The sequence below is a fragment of the Coregonus lavaretus genome (assembly GCF_964263955.1).
Source record: "Coregonus lavaretus genome assembly, chromosome: 13".
Classification (NCBI taxonomy): domain Eukaryota; kingdom Metazoa; phylum Chordata; class Actinopteri; order Salmoniformes; family Salmonidae; genus Coregonus; species Coregonus lavaretus.
In genome coordinates this window covers 2,653,848-2,674,295 of record NC_140000.1, presented here as the reverse complement: position 1 = coordinate 2,674,295, position 20,448 = coordinate 2,653,848, and the positions used below count along the sequence as shown (strand labels likewise).

General features: G+C 43.9%; 1 protein-coding gene across 1 annotated transcript; it reads left to right on the top strand.

The window, feature by feature from the left end:
• Window positions 1-249: 249 nt before the first annotated feature.
• On the top strand, window positions 250-19,535 carry LOC311139286 (gasdermin-E-like; the record flags this gene model as incomplete). The annotated part of the gene is made up of 3 exons (XM_084174172.1): window positions 250-325; window positions 939-1,203; window positions 19,396-19,535. Exons 2-3 carry the CDS (start codon window positions 963-965, stop codon window positions 19,533-19,535), a joined length of 381 nt encoding a protein of 126 aa, XP_084030298.1. The 5' UTR covers window positions 250-325; window positions 939-962.
• Between the last annotated feature and the right edge of the window lie 913 nt (window positions 19,536-20,448).

Here is a 20,448-nt window from a genome sequence, read left to right as displayed (position 1 = left end):
GTACACACTCAGGTTGTACAACTGATTCACCACACATTGGACACATGATACAGTAGGCTACTACTGTAGTTCATCTACACAAAATATTTCACACAACCATTGTGCAATGTCTCCACAACACTGTTTGTGTAGAAACACTCTGTTGTATCATAACAGTTTTACCAAATGCGTTGTGCATTAGTTCTATAACTTCAGTGTGAACAGGGCCTTAAAGAGAACATTCCTCATTGCACAAGCTGTGCGCTTCGGTAGCCTGAAGAAACTGAAAGATGATGTGGATAAGTTACTGAGCTATTACACGTATGAACAGGAGCATTATTCTCTGGTAAACTGATGACAACACTTATCAAACCGGAATATACTTCCTAGTAATTTGGCATGTAGTCTGCTTCTCATTGAGTTCTGCCTGCTTCTAGTAAAGTTACAGTATTTTCTCATGAAATAAAACACAAGTGAAGAGCAGGAATGCAAGAGTGGAAGAGGAACGTTTCCCAAGAAGGGGTTAAGATAGAGACTCCTCCTACTACTATGTAATGAACTCTTAGCTAATGCATTTCAGACATACTAGTATCTCATTCTTAACATATCTCCAAGTCATAAGGACCCAGAGGAAGAAGCAGTGCGAACCTGGTAATGAAGGTCTTGCAGTGTTGCGATGAGAAAAATATACAGCATGCTTAGGATAGTCTTGAATGACCAACATTTTTGACTGAAATGATTTCCTGTCTTGTCAAAAGCAATGCTACGCTGTTCTGATCAACTATTTTCCCAGGGAAAGTGAACCTTTCAAAGATTGTGTTTGCATTATTGAGTGTCTTGCCAACTTTCATGTGTGTGTGAAATGTATTTAGAATGCTCTTCAGAAGCTGTTGTATTGATTGAGTGTTCATGTGTTCATCCTAGTTTTGTTTCTTTGATGTCTTTGTCATCTGCTGTAGTCCGAAACACGATCCACAACCATCATGATTTCCAAGGCCGTAAAATCCATGCTGAAGGAAGTAGATTATAACGGTAGCCTGATCCCTGTGTCCAGTCTGAACGACAGCTCCGGTAAACTGAATCTCCTCTCACTCATTGTGAAGACCAGGCCCAGATTGGGATGCTTCTGGCAGGAACCGAAATACCAGTCCAGAGGCTTTACCCTGAGTGATGTGCTGAAGCCTGGAAAGCTTGAAGAACCTAAAGACAAACCTTTTAACCCAGGTAAACACTGCAGCCCCTCCAGCAGGGTTGCCAGGTCTAGCTAAAATGTACCTAAATAAATCTGTTTTGCGTTTGTGCATAACTATAGATAAATCTGCCAGGAGAGTTTGAGTGATGAAAGTTGAATCGAGGATCTCAAACACTTGGACTAACTTTTAAAAAATGAATGTTAGACTATTTTCTGGCAATTGTGCCATTATTTTGTGCCAGATGTTAAGACTACAAACAGTTAAAAATGGCCCATTTGCGAGATTGACTTTCATTAGGTATAGGCATAGGCTACAGACTAAAATATGGGTTTATGATTGTGATTCAACTTTGCCATGGTTTGCTTGATAGATGCAGGTAGCCTATAGCCCCTGATAGGCCTACATCTTATTTCAGATAGTCTACAGTAGCGTAGGCAAGATGTAGGCAAGATGTAAACTGAACGATTTAGGAGTTTGTGTTACGCTATGGTTAAACCCAGCACTCAGAGAAACAAAACACGACTAAGGGAGTGGAAGAAACAAAAATTATTTTAATAAAAGTTAAATTTGTCTTAGTCCAAAAACAACTGAAGAAAAGGAACAGAGTGGGCTAGTCGGCTCCGGAGGAAGGAGAGGCTGAGGCAGGCAGGCAGGCAGGCAGGCAGGCAGGCAGGCAGGCAGGCAGGCAGGCAGGCAGGAAGGCAGGCAGGCAGGTTGGGAGGTATGTCTGAACGCTCTAGTAAGAACAACGATCTGGCGCCGGTGGAGAGCCATGCCCAGGAATTAGTAGTGCAGGTTGATGAGAGAATAGGATGCAGCTGCGTAGGCAGGAATCACTGGAAACAACCCGCAGCTGCACAGGAGAGGCAGATCCTGAGCACGCCCCCCGATCCACTCCAGACACACACCGGCAGACGCACCAACATAATGGGGACAAACACACATACAGATACAACAGACAAAGAGGGGACAAAACCAGGAGGAAGGGAAACAGAAAAGGGAGAGACAAGCTGCCCACATAACAGTACCCCCCCTCAATGGTCGCCACCTGGCGACCCACCAGGCCTGTCAGGGTTGTCGTGATGGAAGTCCGTGATCAGCTGAGGATCCAACACAAAACGCTTAGGGACCCAAGACCTCTCCTCTGGTCCATAACCTTCCCAATCGACTAGGTATTGGAGACCCCTACCCCGCCTCCGAGAGTCCAGGAGCCTACTGACGGTGTAGGCCGGATGGTCGTCAATGAGGCGAACAGGTGGAGGTGGATCTGCCGGCGGACACAAAAGGCTGGAGGACACAGGTTTCAGTTGGGAGACGTGGAAAGTAGGGTGTATCTTCATGGCTGAAGGCAACTTCAAACGAACCGCAGCGGGGTTAACGATGGACTCCACCACAAACGGACCCAGGTACCGAGGAGACAGCTTGCGTGATTTGGTACGAAGAGGTACGTTCTTTGATGACAGCCAAACTTCTTGACCAGGATGAAACACAGGTGCGGGAGTCCTGCTCCTATCCGCTGTCGTCTTGTTCCTGTCGGTGGTCCGAAGCAACGCTTCCCGAGCGTCGCTCCACACTCTCTGGCAGCTGCGGAGGTTCTCCTGAACCGAAGGAACAGCTAATTCCTTCTCCTGAGCAGGAAACAGAGGGGGTTGATAACCCATGGTTACCTCGAAGGGTGAAAGGCCGGTGGCAGAGGTGGTGAGGGAGTTGTGGGCGTACTCTATCCAAGGCAGATGTTTGGCCCAGGATGATGGATGTTGAGCAGCCACACAACGAAGGGTTGCTTCGAGGTCTTGATTGGCTCTTTCTGTTTGACCGTTGGTCTGGGGATGAAACCCTGAGGACAGACTAACGGAAGCACCCAAAGCAGAACAGAAAACCTTCCAAACACGGGAAGTAAACTGTGGGCCTCTATCAGATACGATGTCCACAGGTATTCCATGGGGACAGAATACATGTTGAACTAGGAGGTCCGCTGTCTCACTGGCAGACGGTAATTTTGGTAATGCTATATAGTGAACAGATTTAGAGAATCTGTCCACAATGGTAAGTATAGTATCATTACCTTCAGACTTGGGTAGGCCGGTGACAAAATCCATGGCTATGTGGGACCAGGGACGGCTGGGAACTGGGAGGGGTAGCAGCAGCCCCGAAGGGGACTGATGTGAGGCTTTGCCCCGAGCACAGGTTGAACAGGCTGCCACAAAAGCCCGAACGTCAGTTTCCATTGAAGGCCACCAAAAATGTCTCTTAAGCAGCGTCAACGTGCATCTCATCCCAGGGTGACCAGCAAAACGGGAGGTGTGAATCCACTGCAACACCTGAGACCGGACCGTCTCGGGAACAAAGAGTAGGTTGGGAGGTCCATCACCCGGTCCCGGGTCCGTGGCAAGTGCAGTCTTCACAAGAGACTCGATCTCCCACTGTACTGCCGCCACGACGCATGAGGAAGGTAGGACTGCCTCAGGCTCGCTGGTCTCCGAAGGGTCAGCAAACTGGCGGGACAAAGCATCTGGTTTAACATTTCTTGACCCCGGTCTGTATGTTAGAATAAAGTTAAACCTACTAAAAAACAGGGCCCATCTGGCTTGGCGTGAGTTGAGTCTCTTAGTGGCTTGAATGTAAGCCAAGTTTTTGTGGTCTGTCCAGACCACAAACGGCAGTTCAGCTCCATCCAGCCAGTGCCGCCATTCTTCCAGTGCTAGCTTGACCGCCAGCAGTTCCCGGTTTCCAACGTCGTAATTCCGTTCTGTGGGTGACAATTTCTTGGAGAAAAAAGCACAGGAGTGAAGCTTTTGGTCAGTGGGGGAGCGCTGGGAGAGGACTGCTCCCAGACCTGAGTCAGACGCGTCCACCTCCACAATAAACTGCAGAGAGGTATTGGGGTGTATCAACACGGGGGAGGTGGAAAACAGTTCCTTCAAAACCCCTACCGCCTGCTCCGCCTCAGGGGACCACAGAAAAGGGACTTTTGGGGATGTGAGTCTAGTAAGGGGTGCCACCACTTTACTAAAACCCTTAATGAATCTACGGTAGAAGTTAGAAAAGCCCAAAAATCATTGAAGTTGCTTACGGGTGGTGGGTGTGGGCCATTCCGTCACTAACCGGATCTTCTCGGGGTCCGCCTTCACCTGCCCGCTCTCAATGATGAAACCAAGGAACGATGTAGACTGTTTGTGGAACTCACACTTTTCTGCTTTGACGTACAGCTTATTCTCCAAGAGCCGTTGAAGGACTTGACGGACGTGTGACTCATGCTCCTCGGGTGACTTGGAAAAAACAAGAATATCAGCCAGGTATACAAAGACAAAACGGTTCAAAAAATCCCTAAGAACATCGTTCACCATGGCTTGGAATACAGCAGGGGCGTTTGAGAGCCCAAAGGGCATGACCAAATACTCAAAATGCCCCAGTGGAGTGTTGAAAGCGGTTTTCCACTCATCTCCCTTTCGGATTCTGACAAGGTGATAAGCGTTCCTGAGGTCGAGCTTGGAGAAAACTGTGGCGCCATGCAGAGGTTCAAAAGCTGAGTTGATGAGTGGAAGGGGATACTTGTTTTTAACAGTTATGTTGTTTAAACCCCTGAAATCGATACAGGGGCGTAACGACTTGTCTTTCTTTTCAACGAAAAAGAAACCTGCACCCAAAGGAGACGACGAGGGACGGATTATGCCCGAGGCCAGAGAATCACCAATATACTGCTCCATTGCCTCTCTTTCCGGTCGGGACAGATTGTATAAGCGACTAGAGGGCAAGGGAGCACCAGGAAGCAGTTCAATAGGGCAATCATAAGGCCTATGTGGTGGTAGAGACAGAGCCTTGTCCTTACTGAAAACCTCAGCTAAGTCATGGTATTCTTTGGGGACAGATGACAGATCGGGAGGAGCTGAGGGATGAGTTGGGTTACACTTAGTGGGGGGAACCGCTGACCTAAGGCACTCTGAATGGCAGTTAGTGCTCCAACTGAGAATGGTGTGACGTGTCCAATCAATTTGTGGGTTGTGAAGAGCCAACCAAAAGAAGCCAAGGATTAGGGGGGTAGCTGAGCCAGACATAACTCTTAACTGAATGCTTTCACAATGATTGCTAGAAATCACTAGGGAAACGGGGGTGGTTTGATGAGTTATCTCCGCGAGGAGGCGCCCATCAAGGGCTGTGACTCGAATGGGGGTAGGTAGTGGCTCCACGGGGATACGAGCTTGTGTAACGAACTGGTGGCTAATAAAGTTGTCTTCTGCACCTGAGTCTATGAAAGCTGAGAGTGGCAGGGAATGACTCTGGAAACGTAAGGTTACGCAAGTAGACCCACCGTTACGAGCGAGCCTTGTCTTTTGGTCGCTTAGGGCATGTAGCCAGAATGTGTGTGGTGTCTCCACAGTACAGGCACTCACCCGCCTGGAGGCGCCGTTGCCGCTCTGCTGGAGGTAGTCGAGCTCGACCCACTTGCATTGGTTCCTCCTCTGTGCTCGGGATGGGATCAGGAACAAGAAGCTGCCGGCTCCGGGGAGGCGAGACTCGAGTGGTTGAAGGGTGGGGAACTCGTCCTCCTAGATGTGGGCGACCGCCTCTCTCCCGACGCCTCTCCCGCAACCGGTTGTCTAGCTTAATGGACAGGGAAACGAGAGAATGTAAATCATGTGGCTCGTCACGAGCAGCCAGTTCATCCTTAATGGCTTCATTCAAACCGTTTAGAAATGCTCCTTGAAGTGCCACATTGTTCCACTTGGAGTCCGCTGCCAAAGTCCAGAACTCAATAGAGTACTCAGCCACACTGTTAGAACCCTGCCTCAAATTAAAAAGTCTCTTGGAGGAATTACCCACATGGTCAGGATGGTCAAAAACAGTCTTCAATTTAGCAGAAAAATCAGCAAAAGTCAATCCAGTCAAAGTTTGATTTGAGCACACAGCCTCAGCCCAAACCAGAGCTCTCCCTCTTAACAGCCCCAGAACATAATGTACCTTAGAGGAATCAGTAGAAAACGACAGTGGTCTCTGCCGAAAAATCAAGTCACACTGAAGCAAAAATCCCCGGCACTTGTCCAATTCTCCATTGAACGGTTCAGGCGACGTGACAGGGGGTTCCCGATGGAACGAAGCCTGCATAATGTCAGAGGAAACAACTTGGGGTGCATCAAACTGGGGGTCAGAGAGAGATGGAGAACTGATAACAGACAATTTAGAGACTTGTGTTGTTAACTGAGTCACCTGGTTCAGCAGTTGATGATTATTTTCCAAAAGAGTCCAAATCAATTGGTCATGCTGTCCTAGCAACGTTCCTTGAGCCTGGATAGCTTGTTGGAAGCTGTCTTTGTCTGCCCCGTGCTGTTTCTCTGTTGGGTCCATGGCCAGATCGTTCTGTTACGCTATGGTTAAACCCAGCAATCAGAGAAACAAAACACGACTAAGGGAGTGGAAGAAACAAAAATTATTTTAATAAAAGTTACATTTGTCTTAGTCCAAAAACAACTGAAGAAAAGGAACAGAGTGGGCTAGTCGGCTCCGGAGGAAGGAGAGGCTGAGGCAGGCAGGCAGGCAGGCAGGCAGGCAGGAAGGCAGGCACGCAGGCAGGTTGGGAGGTATGTCTGAACGCTCTAGTAAGAACAACGATCTGGCGCCGGTGGAGAGCCATGCCCAGGAATTAGTAGTGCAGGTTGATGAGAGAATAGGATGCAGCTGCGTAGGCAGGAATCACTGGAAACAACCCGCAGCTGCACAGGAGAGGCAGATCCTGAGCACGCCCCCCGATCCACTCCAGACACACACCGGCAGACGCACCAACATAATGGGGACAAACACACATACAGATACAACAGACAAAGAGGGGACAAAACCAGGAGGAAGGGAAACAGAAAAGGGAGAGACAAGCTGCCCACATAACAGTTTGTTTAGTTCAAATTAGCAGAATAATTTATTCAACATGAATAGCGAGGCGATTTCGAGTTAAGAAGTGCTTGTGTTTCCCAATAGCCAGCTGGAATAGGCTACTGAGGATGGGGTCATAATTTCAATCACTGAATTAAATATTAATAATATGTATATGAACTGAATATGCTTGTCAACAACAGCCAGTGTTTCTTTTTTTCTTTTTTACCTGTAGCCTAAACAATTGATCGGCAATTGCGATAGAGCTTTGATAACTTATATTTTAATTAACTAAACATGTCCATTAATAATTGCATAATAACACAAGGTTACAACAACAATAAACTGAAGTTATGGGCGATTTATTAAATCCGTGTGCCAGCTCCAGGTAGGCTACACAAGTGGCACAAATTGATTTGCAATGACTCCAGGGATATAGTCATTTCAACATATTTATTGTGCCAAATGGTAGCCAACAGTAACCTACAATGGCATATCAATGAATAGGCTAATAGGCCAACAGATGCAAAGGTGTCATTTTTCACATTTGTCCATTTCATTGAGGACTTTTCCGCATAACAGAGTCACGCTAGGGAGTTCCATAACGTCCATTTCAAATGTCCACTAGTACATCCCCCCAGACCCTAGAACTGAGCATGTGTAAAACACTTTGCTTGAAACTGTTTTCCATAAGCAAAGTCGATATTAGAATGTAGTTTAAACCATCTCCACGCAAATTGTTCTAATGCGCTCTAGTACACCCAAAGTCGTCTTCCAGTGTTTTGTGGCCGTTATTTCTTGATGCGCATCATTTCTAGCGTGTTAATATGTTTTATTGTAAAAGGGTTGGAAAAAAATAGGTGTCTCCATAATGATTCTAAATAGCCTACCTACAACTGGTAAAAAGTTGTCATCAATGTAGCCCAAAGGCTTGAAAATGAGCGAACATGGCAACCCTGCCTTCCGGGAACAATTTGCTTACAGTGTCCTCTTTCTATTACCGTAAAACTTGTTAAACGCAGTCTGAAATAGCTGCCTGTCTCTTTTAATAGCCTGGCAACGCCACAAATTTCTGCAAATAAATGCCTGTTTCAAGGAAACGCCAGGTGTAAATGCATTGTTTATGAGGTGACCATGAAACGTTTACAAGGTTTTATGTTTGGTTTGTTACATTAAATAAACCAGTAATAACTCGGGAAAAAATGATGGCAATCATCCGTTTTTATTGCGAGTAAAAAACTGCTAGTCATTGCCTTCTAACAGCTGAGAACTGCTAGTTAACTGGCAGGCACAAAAGCAGTCAATTTTGGGAGTACAGACCCCCAGAAATCGGCCGATCGCCTCTATTGCCGAAAGTGCACGGTCAAAGTGGAGAATAATTATTCTGTCAAGGAAAAGTAACACAATCTCACACTCAATTAGTGCAAATATGTACCAAAAGTATTTTAGCAGATTTCGTGCGTTTTTGTGTGGCTTAATTCGTGTGAAAATACACACATTTTTGTGCAACTTAATTCATAGGAAAATACAGTTTTGGTGGGGAAACTTTTGAAATGTATTGAAGTAATGCACTACCTTTTTTTGTGTCCCACATTGATTTATATATAAAAAACAAATGTGTTAACAACACAATATTGTTAATCAACCAGGTTTTCACCGAAATATTTATAATATAATAGTAGCCTTACGCTTTTTTATTATGTATTAATGCCAATGCTGTTTTCTATGCATGTTTTCGCTTAATACTTTTGGATACTGGCGTTATGTCCGATTTTATGAGGGTTGCCAGATTGGTGTAAAAAGCTCTATTTGTTTGTTTTTTGTGTGGTATCGATGAAGGTATTTGATTGGAGAATGGGGATACATTTTCATGATGGGACATTTATTCACCAATAAATGTGGGGAAACAGAAGACCTGCAAAAAAAATCTGTTTGCTTTAAATTGACCTGGTGCGACTGCATGGTATTTACAACTATAACGAGTCTGAACTATGATCAATCAAGCCATATCAATGCAGTTAAATGTAAAATAATGAATTATGTTGGCTTAAATTTATGGCACTTCCAAGGCCGTTTCATGATGGTTAATATAGTCGTGTCAATCATGTTATATATTGTAACGAGGCATATGCCAGCATTGTAGGCCTACTGCTTCTGCCCAGAGGCCTACTAGGCTTTCATGGCAACGGCCGTTAGAGCTCACTTTGCCACGTAGGTTAGAGTCACTGTTGTAGCTTTTGGTGGCTACATTGGTGGCAGCATTAGCATCCCGCTCAGCTCACGTCTAGTTATGTGATCTAGTGGTGGGAAGCATTCTGTTTTTCAACAGTGTGTTGGGTGTAATTACATTGATGTATCTAGTTAGCAATGGATAAGCAACAATGGGAGTGATGGATAGAAGTAGTCACTACAAGTGTGATCAAGCCTTACATAAAAGCTGCCTGAAGCTGAATGGAAACTGCTATGCCCTGACCAGTTATTCAGAAGAAAATCCTCTGTGACTGTCTAATTTACGTAAGTTAACTTACCAGTATGGACCCAAATCAAACACATTCTACACATTTACAAACTACTTGTTTAAAGTGTTATTACAACCATGGTGTTCTTTTGTTACTGAAGCTTATATCAAATAACCTGACAATGATCCACATCCTATGGGTAGACAAATAATGTAAGTGTGTTATGCAGCAAAACACAACTATCCTTTTTTAGGATGCAAACCAGTAATATGAATCACTGTTAAACCATCCTGTTCTGATCTAATGAGATGGATGTAGGATTTTCTACGGCCTAGAATAGAGGCCTTTCCCAGTCGTGAAGGATGAAGCTAGGCCCCTCTTGGTTCTCATTGGCGAAGACTGAACTCAAGTTAGGGGTTACATGTCAGACTCTCCTACACCACCAAATACCCTTTTTAAGGTGATATAACTTGTATCATTATTATAGGACTGTGAAACCCATAGCCGAATGCCTTCACACTGAGCATTTCTCACCATTTATTTACGGATAGCAATTTCCATTTTATAACAAGTAGTGTCCATTTATTTACAGTATTGAGTTGATTCATTTTTGCTTTCTTCAGTGGAAATACAGAATATGTATAAAAATGCCAAATATACCAAAAACTAAATCAAGCAGAGATGTAATACTATTTAATCATGTTATTCATTACTGAAACATGCAAACTACAAACAGTTAACCAGTTAAAGATAATGAATACATGACAACAAGATACAAATATTTTATTTAAAATAATTCATACAAATGTCAAGAGTTGGCTATAACATGAGTACAAACAAAGTGAGTGTGTATATGTGTGTAAGTGTTTGTGTGCGTGTGTGTGTATTATGGTGTGTATTATAATTTCTCATCATAAACATTTTTCCCCATTCCCCAATCAAATACCTTCATCGATACCACAAAAACAAAACAGAAAAATCTGTATTTTTTCTCCAATCTAGCAACCCTCATAAAATTCGACATAGCCTTGTATAAAATGCATAATGAAAGAAATGGTGTAATGTACACGAAAAAGTGGAGCCATGTATATAATGCATTATGAAGAAATTTGTGTAGGCCTACTGTTGCCTACATGAAAAAAGGGACTTTCTGACTACAAGTGCAACAGTGTCCCAAAGTATTAAACGAAAACAAGCATAGAAAACAGTATTGGCATTAATTTAAAAAACAACGTAAGGCTACTATTATATTATAATTATTAAATAATAATTAAGCTACACAGAAATGCACAAAAACGCACAAAATCTGCTGAAATTGGCGCCGACAGATATGGCGCCGACAGATATGGCAGCTCTGCTTCTAGCTCCTAAGCAACTTTGCAGTATATTGTTTTTTTGTGTGTTATTTCTTACATTGTTAGCCAATATTTTTTTTGTGTTATTACATACAGCCGGAAATAACTTTTGGATATCAGAATGGCGGTAACTCACCAGCATTACGACCAGGAATACGACTTTCCCAAATTGGATCCTTAGTTCGTACACCCCAGGGCAATTTAACTTATTCCAGAGACTGCTCCAAAACACCGCCAGCGGAGAAGAGGTATTCGAAGTGGACTTCTAGTCCGACTTAGGAGGCGTAAACACCATCCACCGCTATATTACTCGCTAATGTTCAGTCTCTGGATAATAAAGTAGATGAGCTCAGGGCGAGGATCTCCTTCCAGAGAGACATCAGGAATTGTATCATACTCTGTTTCACGGAAACATGGCTCTCTCTGGATTTACTGTCCCGTCAATACAGCCAGCTGGGTTCTCAGTACAATGCTTAGACAGGAATGAAGAACTCTCCAGGAAGAAGAAAGGCGGGGGTGTATGTTTCATGATTAACTAGTCATGGTGTGATTGTGATAACATACAGAACCTCAAGTCCTTTTGTTCACCCGACCTAGAATACCTCACAATCAAATGCCGACTCTATTACCTCCCAAGAGAATTCTCTTCGGTTGTAGTCACAGCCGTGTATATTCCCCCTCAAGCCGATACCACAACAGCCCTCAAAGAACTACACGGAACTTTATGCAAACTGGAAACCACATATTCTGATTTATCGTAGCTGGGGATTTTAACAAAGCAAATTTGAGGAAAACGCTACCGAAGTTCTTTCAACACATTGACTGATGTACTCTCACTGGAAAAACATTGGACCACTGCTACTCAACTTTTCGAAATGCCAACAAGGCCCTCCCCCGCCATCCCTTCAGCAAATCTGATCACGACTCAATTTTGCTCCTCCCTTCCTATAGGCAGAAACTCAAACAGGAGGTACCCGTGCTAAGGTCTATTCAACACTGATCTGACCAACCGGTATCCATGCTTCAAGATTGTTTTGATCACGTGGACTGGGATATGTTCTGGGTAGCCTCTGAGAATAACATTGACGAATACACAGATACGGTGACTGAGTTCATCAGGAAGTGTATAGGAGATGTTGTACCCACTGTGACTATTAAAACCTACCCAAACCAGAAACCGTGGATAGATGGCAGCATTTGCGAAAAAAATGAAAGCACGAACCACCGCATTTAACCGCGGCAAGATGACTGGGAATATTGCTGAATACAAACAGTGTAGTTATTCCCTCCGTAAGGCAATCAAACAGCCAAAACGTCAGTACAGAGACAAAGTGGAGTCGCAATTCAACGGCTCAGACACGAGACGTATGGGGCAGGGTCTACAGACAATCACGGACTACAAAGGGAAAACCTGCCACCTCGCGGACACCGACGTCTTGCTTCCAGACAGCTGGGTTCTCAGTACAATGCTTAGACAGGAATAAAGAACTCTCCAGGAAGAAGAAAGGCGGGGGTGTATGCTTTGAGGATAACACAGTGCCACCGACGCAGCCCGCTAACAAGGACTGTGGGCTCTCCTTCTCGGTGGCCGTCGTGAGTAAGACATTTAAGCGTGTTAACCCTCGCAAGGCTGCTGGGCCCAAACGGCATCCCTAGCCGCGTCCTCAGAGCATGCGCAGACCAGCTGGCTGGAGTGTTTACGGACATATTCAATCTCTCCCTATCCCAGTCTGCTGTCCACCATTGTTCCTGTACCCAAGAAAGCAAAAGTAACTAAATGTCTATCGCCCCATAGCACTCACTTCTGTCATCATGATGTGCTTTGAGAGGCTTGTTAAGGATCATATCATCTCTACCTTACCTGACACCCTAGACCCACTTCAATTTGCTTACCGTCCCAATAGATCCACAGACGATGCAATCACCATCGCACTGCACACTGCCCTATCCCATCTGGACAAGAGGAATACCTATGTAAGAATGCTGTTCATTGACTATAGCTCAGCCTTCAACACCATAGTACCCTCCAAGCTCATCATTAAGCTTGGGGCCCTGGGTCTGAACCCCGCCCTGTGCAACTGGGTCCTGGACTTCCTGACGGGCCGCCCCCAGGTGGTGAAGGTAGGAAACAACACCTCCACTTCACTGATCCTCATCACAGGGGCCCCACAAGGGTGCGTGCTCAGCCCCCTCCTGTACTCCCTGCTCACCCATGACTGCGTGGCCACACACGCCTCCAACTCAATCATCAAGTTTGCAGATGACACAACAGTAGTAGGCCTGATTACCAACAATGACGAGACAGCCTACAGGGAGGAGGTAACGGCCTTGGGAGAGTGGTGCCAGGAAAATAATCTCTCACGCAATGTCAACAAAACAAAGGAGCTGATCGTGGATTTCACGAAACAGCAGAGGGAGCACGCCCTTATCCACATCGACGGGGCCGCAGTGGAGAAGGTGAAAAGCTTCAAGTTCCTCGGCGTACACATCACTGACAATCTGAAATGGTCCACCCCAGGCAGTGATACAGCGCCTCTTCAACCTCAGGATGCTGAACAAATTTGGTTGGCCCCTAAAACCCTCACAAATTTTACAGATGCACAATTGAGAGCATCCTGTCGGGCTGTATCACTGCCTGGTACGGCAACTGCACCGCCCGCAACCGCGGTCTGCCCAACACATCACCTGGGGAAAACGACCTGCCCTCCAGGACACCTACAGCACCCGATGTCACAGGAAGGCCAAAAAGACCATCAAGGACATCAACCACCCGAGCCACGACCTGTTCACCTCGCTATCATCCAAATGTCGAGGTCAGTACAGGTGCATCAAAGCTGGGACAGAGAGACTGAAAAACAGCTTCTATCTCAAGGCCATCAGACTGTTAAATAGCCATCACTAGGCGGCTTCCACCCGGTTACGCAACCCTGCACCTTAGAGGCTGCTGCCCTATATACATAGACTTGGAATCACTGGCCACTTTAATAATGGAACACTAGTCATTTTAATAATGTTTACATACTGCTTTACTCATCTCATATCTATGTACTGTATTCTATTCTAGTGTATTTTAGTCAATGCCACTCCGACATTGCTCAATCTAATATCTATATATTTCTTAATTCCATTCTTTTACTTTAAGATTTGTGTGTATTGTTGTGAATTATTAGACAGTACTGTACTGTTGGAGCTAGGAACACAAGCATTTCGCTTCACCCGCAATAACATCTGCTAAATATGTGTATGTGACCAATAACATTTTATTTTATTTTATTTGAAATACTTTTTGTACATATTTGCACGAATTGAGTGTGAGATTGTGTTGCTCATTTACCAATGCATAATTTGTGTAATTTTAGGCCAGAATAGCACTTACGCCCCTCTGCCTCCAAGCTGTCAAATTGTTTTGCTCTTACAAGAAGTGTGATTGATTTCTATTTTGGTGCCTTTTGGAGTAACCTTGTGATGTTTTTTTTAATCATTAGGGTCTACATGTACAGTGGCTACAACTTAAGACCCTTGCAGCCTACTGTGGGACCCTCAAAAAGAGACATCAGCACGTTCACCAAGACCTCTGACACAGCAAGGGGTGCTGTTGGTGTTTTCACCTATGATCTCTTCAATCCCTCCAAGAATATGCACACCGAGATAATAGCTGTCATGTTCTCTGTGCCCTATGACTATAACTTGTACTCAAACTGGTTTGCAGTGGGAATCTTCAACAATGACAAAAGATGTGATGAAACTCTTTATAATGAGATGTATAGCAGTGAGGAGATAAGATTTGTCAGGGGTAAAGCAGATGGCTCCAGTATCACTTATAAAGGTGATTATGTGACCATCAAGGCCTCAATGTCAAGCAGTAGTCGTGCAATCATGAAGGTGGAGGTGTGTGACAATTGACAGCATAGTCATTACTAACCTTAAAACACTGATGGCGTCTAACTAAATGACTCATATGTGAAGATCTGAAGTTTAATGAGGAATTTCAATGTGATGTTTGCAGAATAACTTAAACTCTAATAAATAAATGGCAAACAGCTGAGATTGGGTTTGGTTCTGAGTTTATGAAAACAAGGCAAACATTGTACTGAACTATTGAAATGTATGTTGTTTTTATTGCCACACAATAGCTGACTTGACGCCAATGTTAAAATGAATAAAGTTATCCAGTTCAGATATGCTGTACAATTCTGCATTTTGGTGCTTCATTAGTGTTTCAAGTTCAAAGTTTATTTGCCACGTTCAAGCGCCTTGGTCCGCTTCTAATAACGATCGTGACAGTCTTTAACCCAAACATCACATTGCGGCCTGTAATTTAATATCAGTCCCAAGGCTCAATCCCTCTGTTCGCTTAGGAGCATAATAAAACCAAACAATGGCAACCAAATGCTTTTCACACTTGTATTCATCATGTGACCATAGCTTCTTCAAATTACTAAGATATTGCATTATTAGAGTGCTATTTGAAAGCCACTAATAACATATTACCATTCACATACTGTCAACACTCATTAAATTTGACATCAACTGATAGATCATGAGTACCATGAATCTTTCCGTTTTACTTTCTTTATCACTGTCTTTGTTACTTTCACTAGTCTCCATATCTGTTTCCTTCAACTAGGACCCTTTACTATTTCCAATAGGAAAACCCTCTCAATCACTACTGCTAATACACACAGATTACTCTCGAACAATGTTCTGCTTTTACCCCTATTGTAAGGTTTAAAAACAAACAAAACAAACATGATAACTTCTGTTCATCAGGATGCCATTGTCCCCTTTTACTTTCTCCTTATTGTTTGCATTAGTCTACCCTAACAATGTTATTATATATATTTATTATCAATTTCCATTGGATATTCACTTTCTGCTTCACACTCATTAAATGTCTATTATTTTGAGATTAATATGTAATCTGCCGAAATTATAAAAAACTTTGGCCAATTCAGAAGGGGAGAGATACATTTTGGAGGGAGCTTCCTTTTTAAGGTAGCTCTCACGACTAGAGTTTTTTTCTAGGATCAACATTTATTATAACTGGGCTAGCGCTTCCTATCAGTCCACGGTCATTGGAGTGCTCTGTCCATAAGGTTTCTGGCACCTGAGACAGGATAGACTGGGAAACAGAGCCAGTTTCCCACTCCGTCTCGGGGAGTGGTTCAGATTTCCCTACCTGCGAATTGGTTTAGAACTTCATCATTAGGGATATCAACGAAAACTCCATCGGGAGTACAATCAATCATAGCATTAAGTTTAGTTAACAAGTCTCTACCTAGCAAGTTGAACGGTTGAGTGGGTGAATACAGAAAATCATGTTCAACATTCATTGGTCCTACAGTATTGAACAGGGTATGGGTTTTGTTCCAAAATGTATTACCGGGGTGGAGAAAATCCCATAAGCGTTTATAGTTTTATTAGTTAGAGGTAGGTCAAGTCCAGTTTCTTTACCAAAAGGGGATGTAGTAGCACTTGTATCTACCAACATAGGAATTTGTTTTCCCTGTATGTTTACCATAATGTTTGGGCCAGATTGATCTACTTGTACCTGTGGGCATTGCTGTATCAAAGATGTTGTTTACCCTAAGGGGTGTTCCTGTTCTGATCTACCTCCTCTCCTCTGTGGTTCCAATCTCTTTGGACACTCATTTCTCCAGTGGTTTGTGACAATGGAAGCAGTCTTCATCTCCATTATTCCTATTCCTATTGTCCCCATCTCTATCCCCCCTGAACAAGAACCCCATGGTCACTCTGACAGAGCTCTAGAGTTCCTCTGTGGAGATGGGAGAACCTTCCAGAAGGACAACCATCTCTGCAGCACTACACCAATCAGGCCTTTATGGTAGAGTGGCCACTCCTCAGTAAAAGGCACGTGACAGCCCACTTGGAGTTCGCCAAAAGGCACCTAAAGACTCTCAGACCATGAGAAACAAGATTCTCTGTTCTGATGAAACCAAGATTGAACTATTTGGCCTGAATGCCAAGTGTCATGTCTGGAGGAAACCTGGCACCATCCCTACAGTTAAGCATGGTGGTGGCAGCAAAACTGTTTTTGCTCTGTCATTATGCGGTATTGTGTGTAGATTTATGAGGGAATAAACAATTTAATCCATTTTAGAATAAGGCTGTAACAAAATGTGGAAAAAGTCAAGGGGTCTGAATACTTTCCGAATGCACTGTATATCACGGCATCTTTCCTCATGATCACTGTTTCTTCTTTGCTAACTGCCCAACACCAATTCAAATTAAAAATAATACAGTGACCTTCAACAAAACTTTGTAGATTTTATTTAGGTTGTAGCAATAGTTATATTTTTTTTATAGATGTATAATACCAGTAAATGTATTAATGAAGCTGAATACAGCTTTATGCGTAGCCTGGAGAAATCCAGTCTGTTTGTGCTAACATTCCACTCCTTGACACTGCTTGTCATATTTGGCAAAACAAGGAGTGTAATGTACGAACAGACTGGATTTCTCCAAGCTACTTTATAATCATCCAAGAAACATAATAACTTTGAATCATCTTTGCCCTCATCAAAGGACAACTCTCTGATTTATTTGAATCATCTTTGCCCTCATCAAAAGACAACTCTCTGATTTATTTGAATCATCTTTGCCCTCATCAAAGGACAACTCTCTGATTTATTTGAATCATCTTTGCCCTCATCAAAGGACAACTCTCTGATTTATTTGAATCATCTTTGCCCTCATCAAAGGACAACGCTCTGATTTATTTGAATCATCTTTGCCCTCATCAAAGGACAACTCTCTGATTTATTTGAATCATCTTTGCCCTCATCAAAGCACAACTCTCTGATTTATTTGTGTCTCTCCTGCAGGCTTTTGGACATGTCCCACTGTCTGATCCAGCAGACCCGTGAGAAGGCCAGGGAGGTGTTTGCGGTGGTGAAGAATAGGATTGTGACGACCCAGCCGTTCTAGGTCATAGAGGTCCAGCGGGGGGGGGAACTGATGAGCTTCTGTGGGCCCAAGAACACCCAAGTTCATCCCTCCTTTTATAGGCCCGCGGACCAATTTAAATTGATGTTATTGTTATTATTATTATTAGATTTTTTTGGGGGGAACTCAGTCTGGGTCTCAATTTATTGTTGAGAGTTAGATTAGTAGAATACACAAGGTGCAGTTTCGACATTTGGTTGTGCATTAGCAGTTTCTGTCTTGTTTTGTCAGTCACTGACAGTCACTCACCCATGTCAGCTAACATTTTTTAGATTGGTAAATCAGTCTCGCCTGCTATCTAAACTTGTAGTCATCATGTTTCGAATTACCAACCAGGGGTCCCCCATTGATTTTGTTAGTCACTCTCACTCAGATATCATATTAAAAACTGCAAACATTGTTGCTTAGGGCAAAATATGACTGCATGTGTGTGTATGGATGTGGGTCCGCAGACCCGCGAGCCACTGAGGACCCTCATGATGAGTTCAGACCCGCGAGCCACTGTGGACCCTAATGATGAGTTTAGACCCGCGAGCCACTGAGGACCCTCATGATGAGTTTAGACCCGCGAGCCACTGAGGAGCCTCATGATGAGTTCAGACCCGCGAGCCACTGAGGACCCTCATGATGAGTTCAGACCCGCGAGCCACTGAGGACCCTCATGATGAGTTCAGACCCGCAAGCCACTGAGGACCCTCATGATGAGTTCAGACCCGCGAGCCACTGAGGACCCTCATGATGAGTTCAGACCCGCGAGCCACTGTGGACCTTCATGATGAGTTTAGACCCGCGAGCCACTGCGGACCCTCATGATGATTTCAGACCCGCGAGCCACTGAGGACCCTCATGATGAGTTCAGACCCGCGAGCCACTGCGGACCCTCATGATGAGTTTAGACCCGCGAGCCACTGCGGACCCTCATGAAGAGTTTAGACCCGCGAACCACTGTGGACCCTCATGATGAGTTCAGACCCGCGAGCCACTGCGGACCCTCATGATGAGTTCAGACCCGCGAGCCACTGTGGACCCTCATGATGAGTTCAGACCCGCAAACCACAGTGGACCCTCATGATGAGTTCAGATTGTTTGTGGCCACCACCCCAATCAAAGTTCCCCATCCCTGGTCTAGTGGTCGACGGATACTGAATGGAATGTTACATGTTGTTCTTTATGTGAAACCCTTCATGGCCCTGTCACACTCAGGTTGTAGATGTGATTTACAACACATTTGACATAATGGTTGTTCATGAGTTTGTACAGGGCCAATGTCTAGCGTGTCCTACAGTAGGACCATTAAGGTCCAGAGGTTGTTTGTGTAGGTCATGTTCTATCAACAAAGGATATCATAGGGAGGATCATGTTGCTTCATGTAAAAGGTTCAGGGTCTTAGGAAGGCACTGCCTTGTAGAGATCATTATGTTTTCTCTAACAATTGATTTTTTACACATTATTTATGTCCCATTGTGGTTGCAGTCAAATCGTACTTATGGTAGTTTTCTGGTTGTGAAATCTCTGTTATACGGTGGCAGCTGAGTCAAACTTCCTCTAGATGCAAAGTGTCTGTTGTTTGTGTGTTGGCAGAACTGGAGAAACTGAGTAGTCATTTCCAGCTGCTGTCAGCCCTGCCAGCAGCCACACGTTCCTCTCTGCTCCAGCTCCTCAAGACAACCATGGAGGATGGAGAGGCAGTCAGTGTGCTGGAGAGTGAGTGTGGTGAGTGAGACGTCCAGAAACAGGGCCCAAACACACACACACAGTCCTACAGTAGACAGACGCACTGTTTGTTTTCTATGAGCGGATTACTGGACATGAATCAGCAGAGCTTTCTGAAAATGCTGAACATACTAACCTCTCATTACGTCCTGTCTGTTGTCATTATAGTGCAGCATAGAATCCTAAATATCTTCTGTCTCTAACCTTCACTCTTTTGTTTACATTTACAGTTGAAGTCAGAAGTTTACATACACTTAGGTTGGAGTCATTAAAACTCGTTTTTCAACCACTCTAGAAATTACTTGTTAACAAACTATAGTTTTGGCAAGTCGGTTAGGACATCTACTTTGTGCATGACACAAGTAATTTTTCCAACAATTGTTTACAGATAGATTATTTCATTTATAATTCACTGTATCACAATTCCAGTGGGTCAGATGTTTACATGCACTAAGTTGACTGTGTCTTTAAACAGCTTGGAAAACCTGACTCAGTTACACCAGCTCTGTCAGGAGGAATGGGCCAAAATTCACCCAACTTATTGTGGGAAGCTTGTGAAAGGCTACCCAAAACATTTGACCCAAGTTAAACAATTTAAAGGCAATGCTACCAAATACTAATTGAGTGTATGTAAACTTCTGACCCAATGGGAATGTGATGAAAGAAATAAAAGCTGAAATAAATCATTCTCTCTACTATTATTCTGACATTTCACATTATTAAAATAAAGTGGTGATCCTTACTGACCTAAGACAGGGAAGTTTTACTAGGATTAAATGTCAGGAATTGTGAAAAACTGAGTTTAAATGTATTTGGCTAAGGTGTATGTAAACTTCCTACTTCAACTGTAGTAGAGAAATGAACATTACATTCTAGTGGACATTCCTGCAGTCGGCATGCCAATTGCACGCTCCCTCAAAA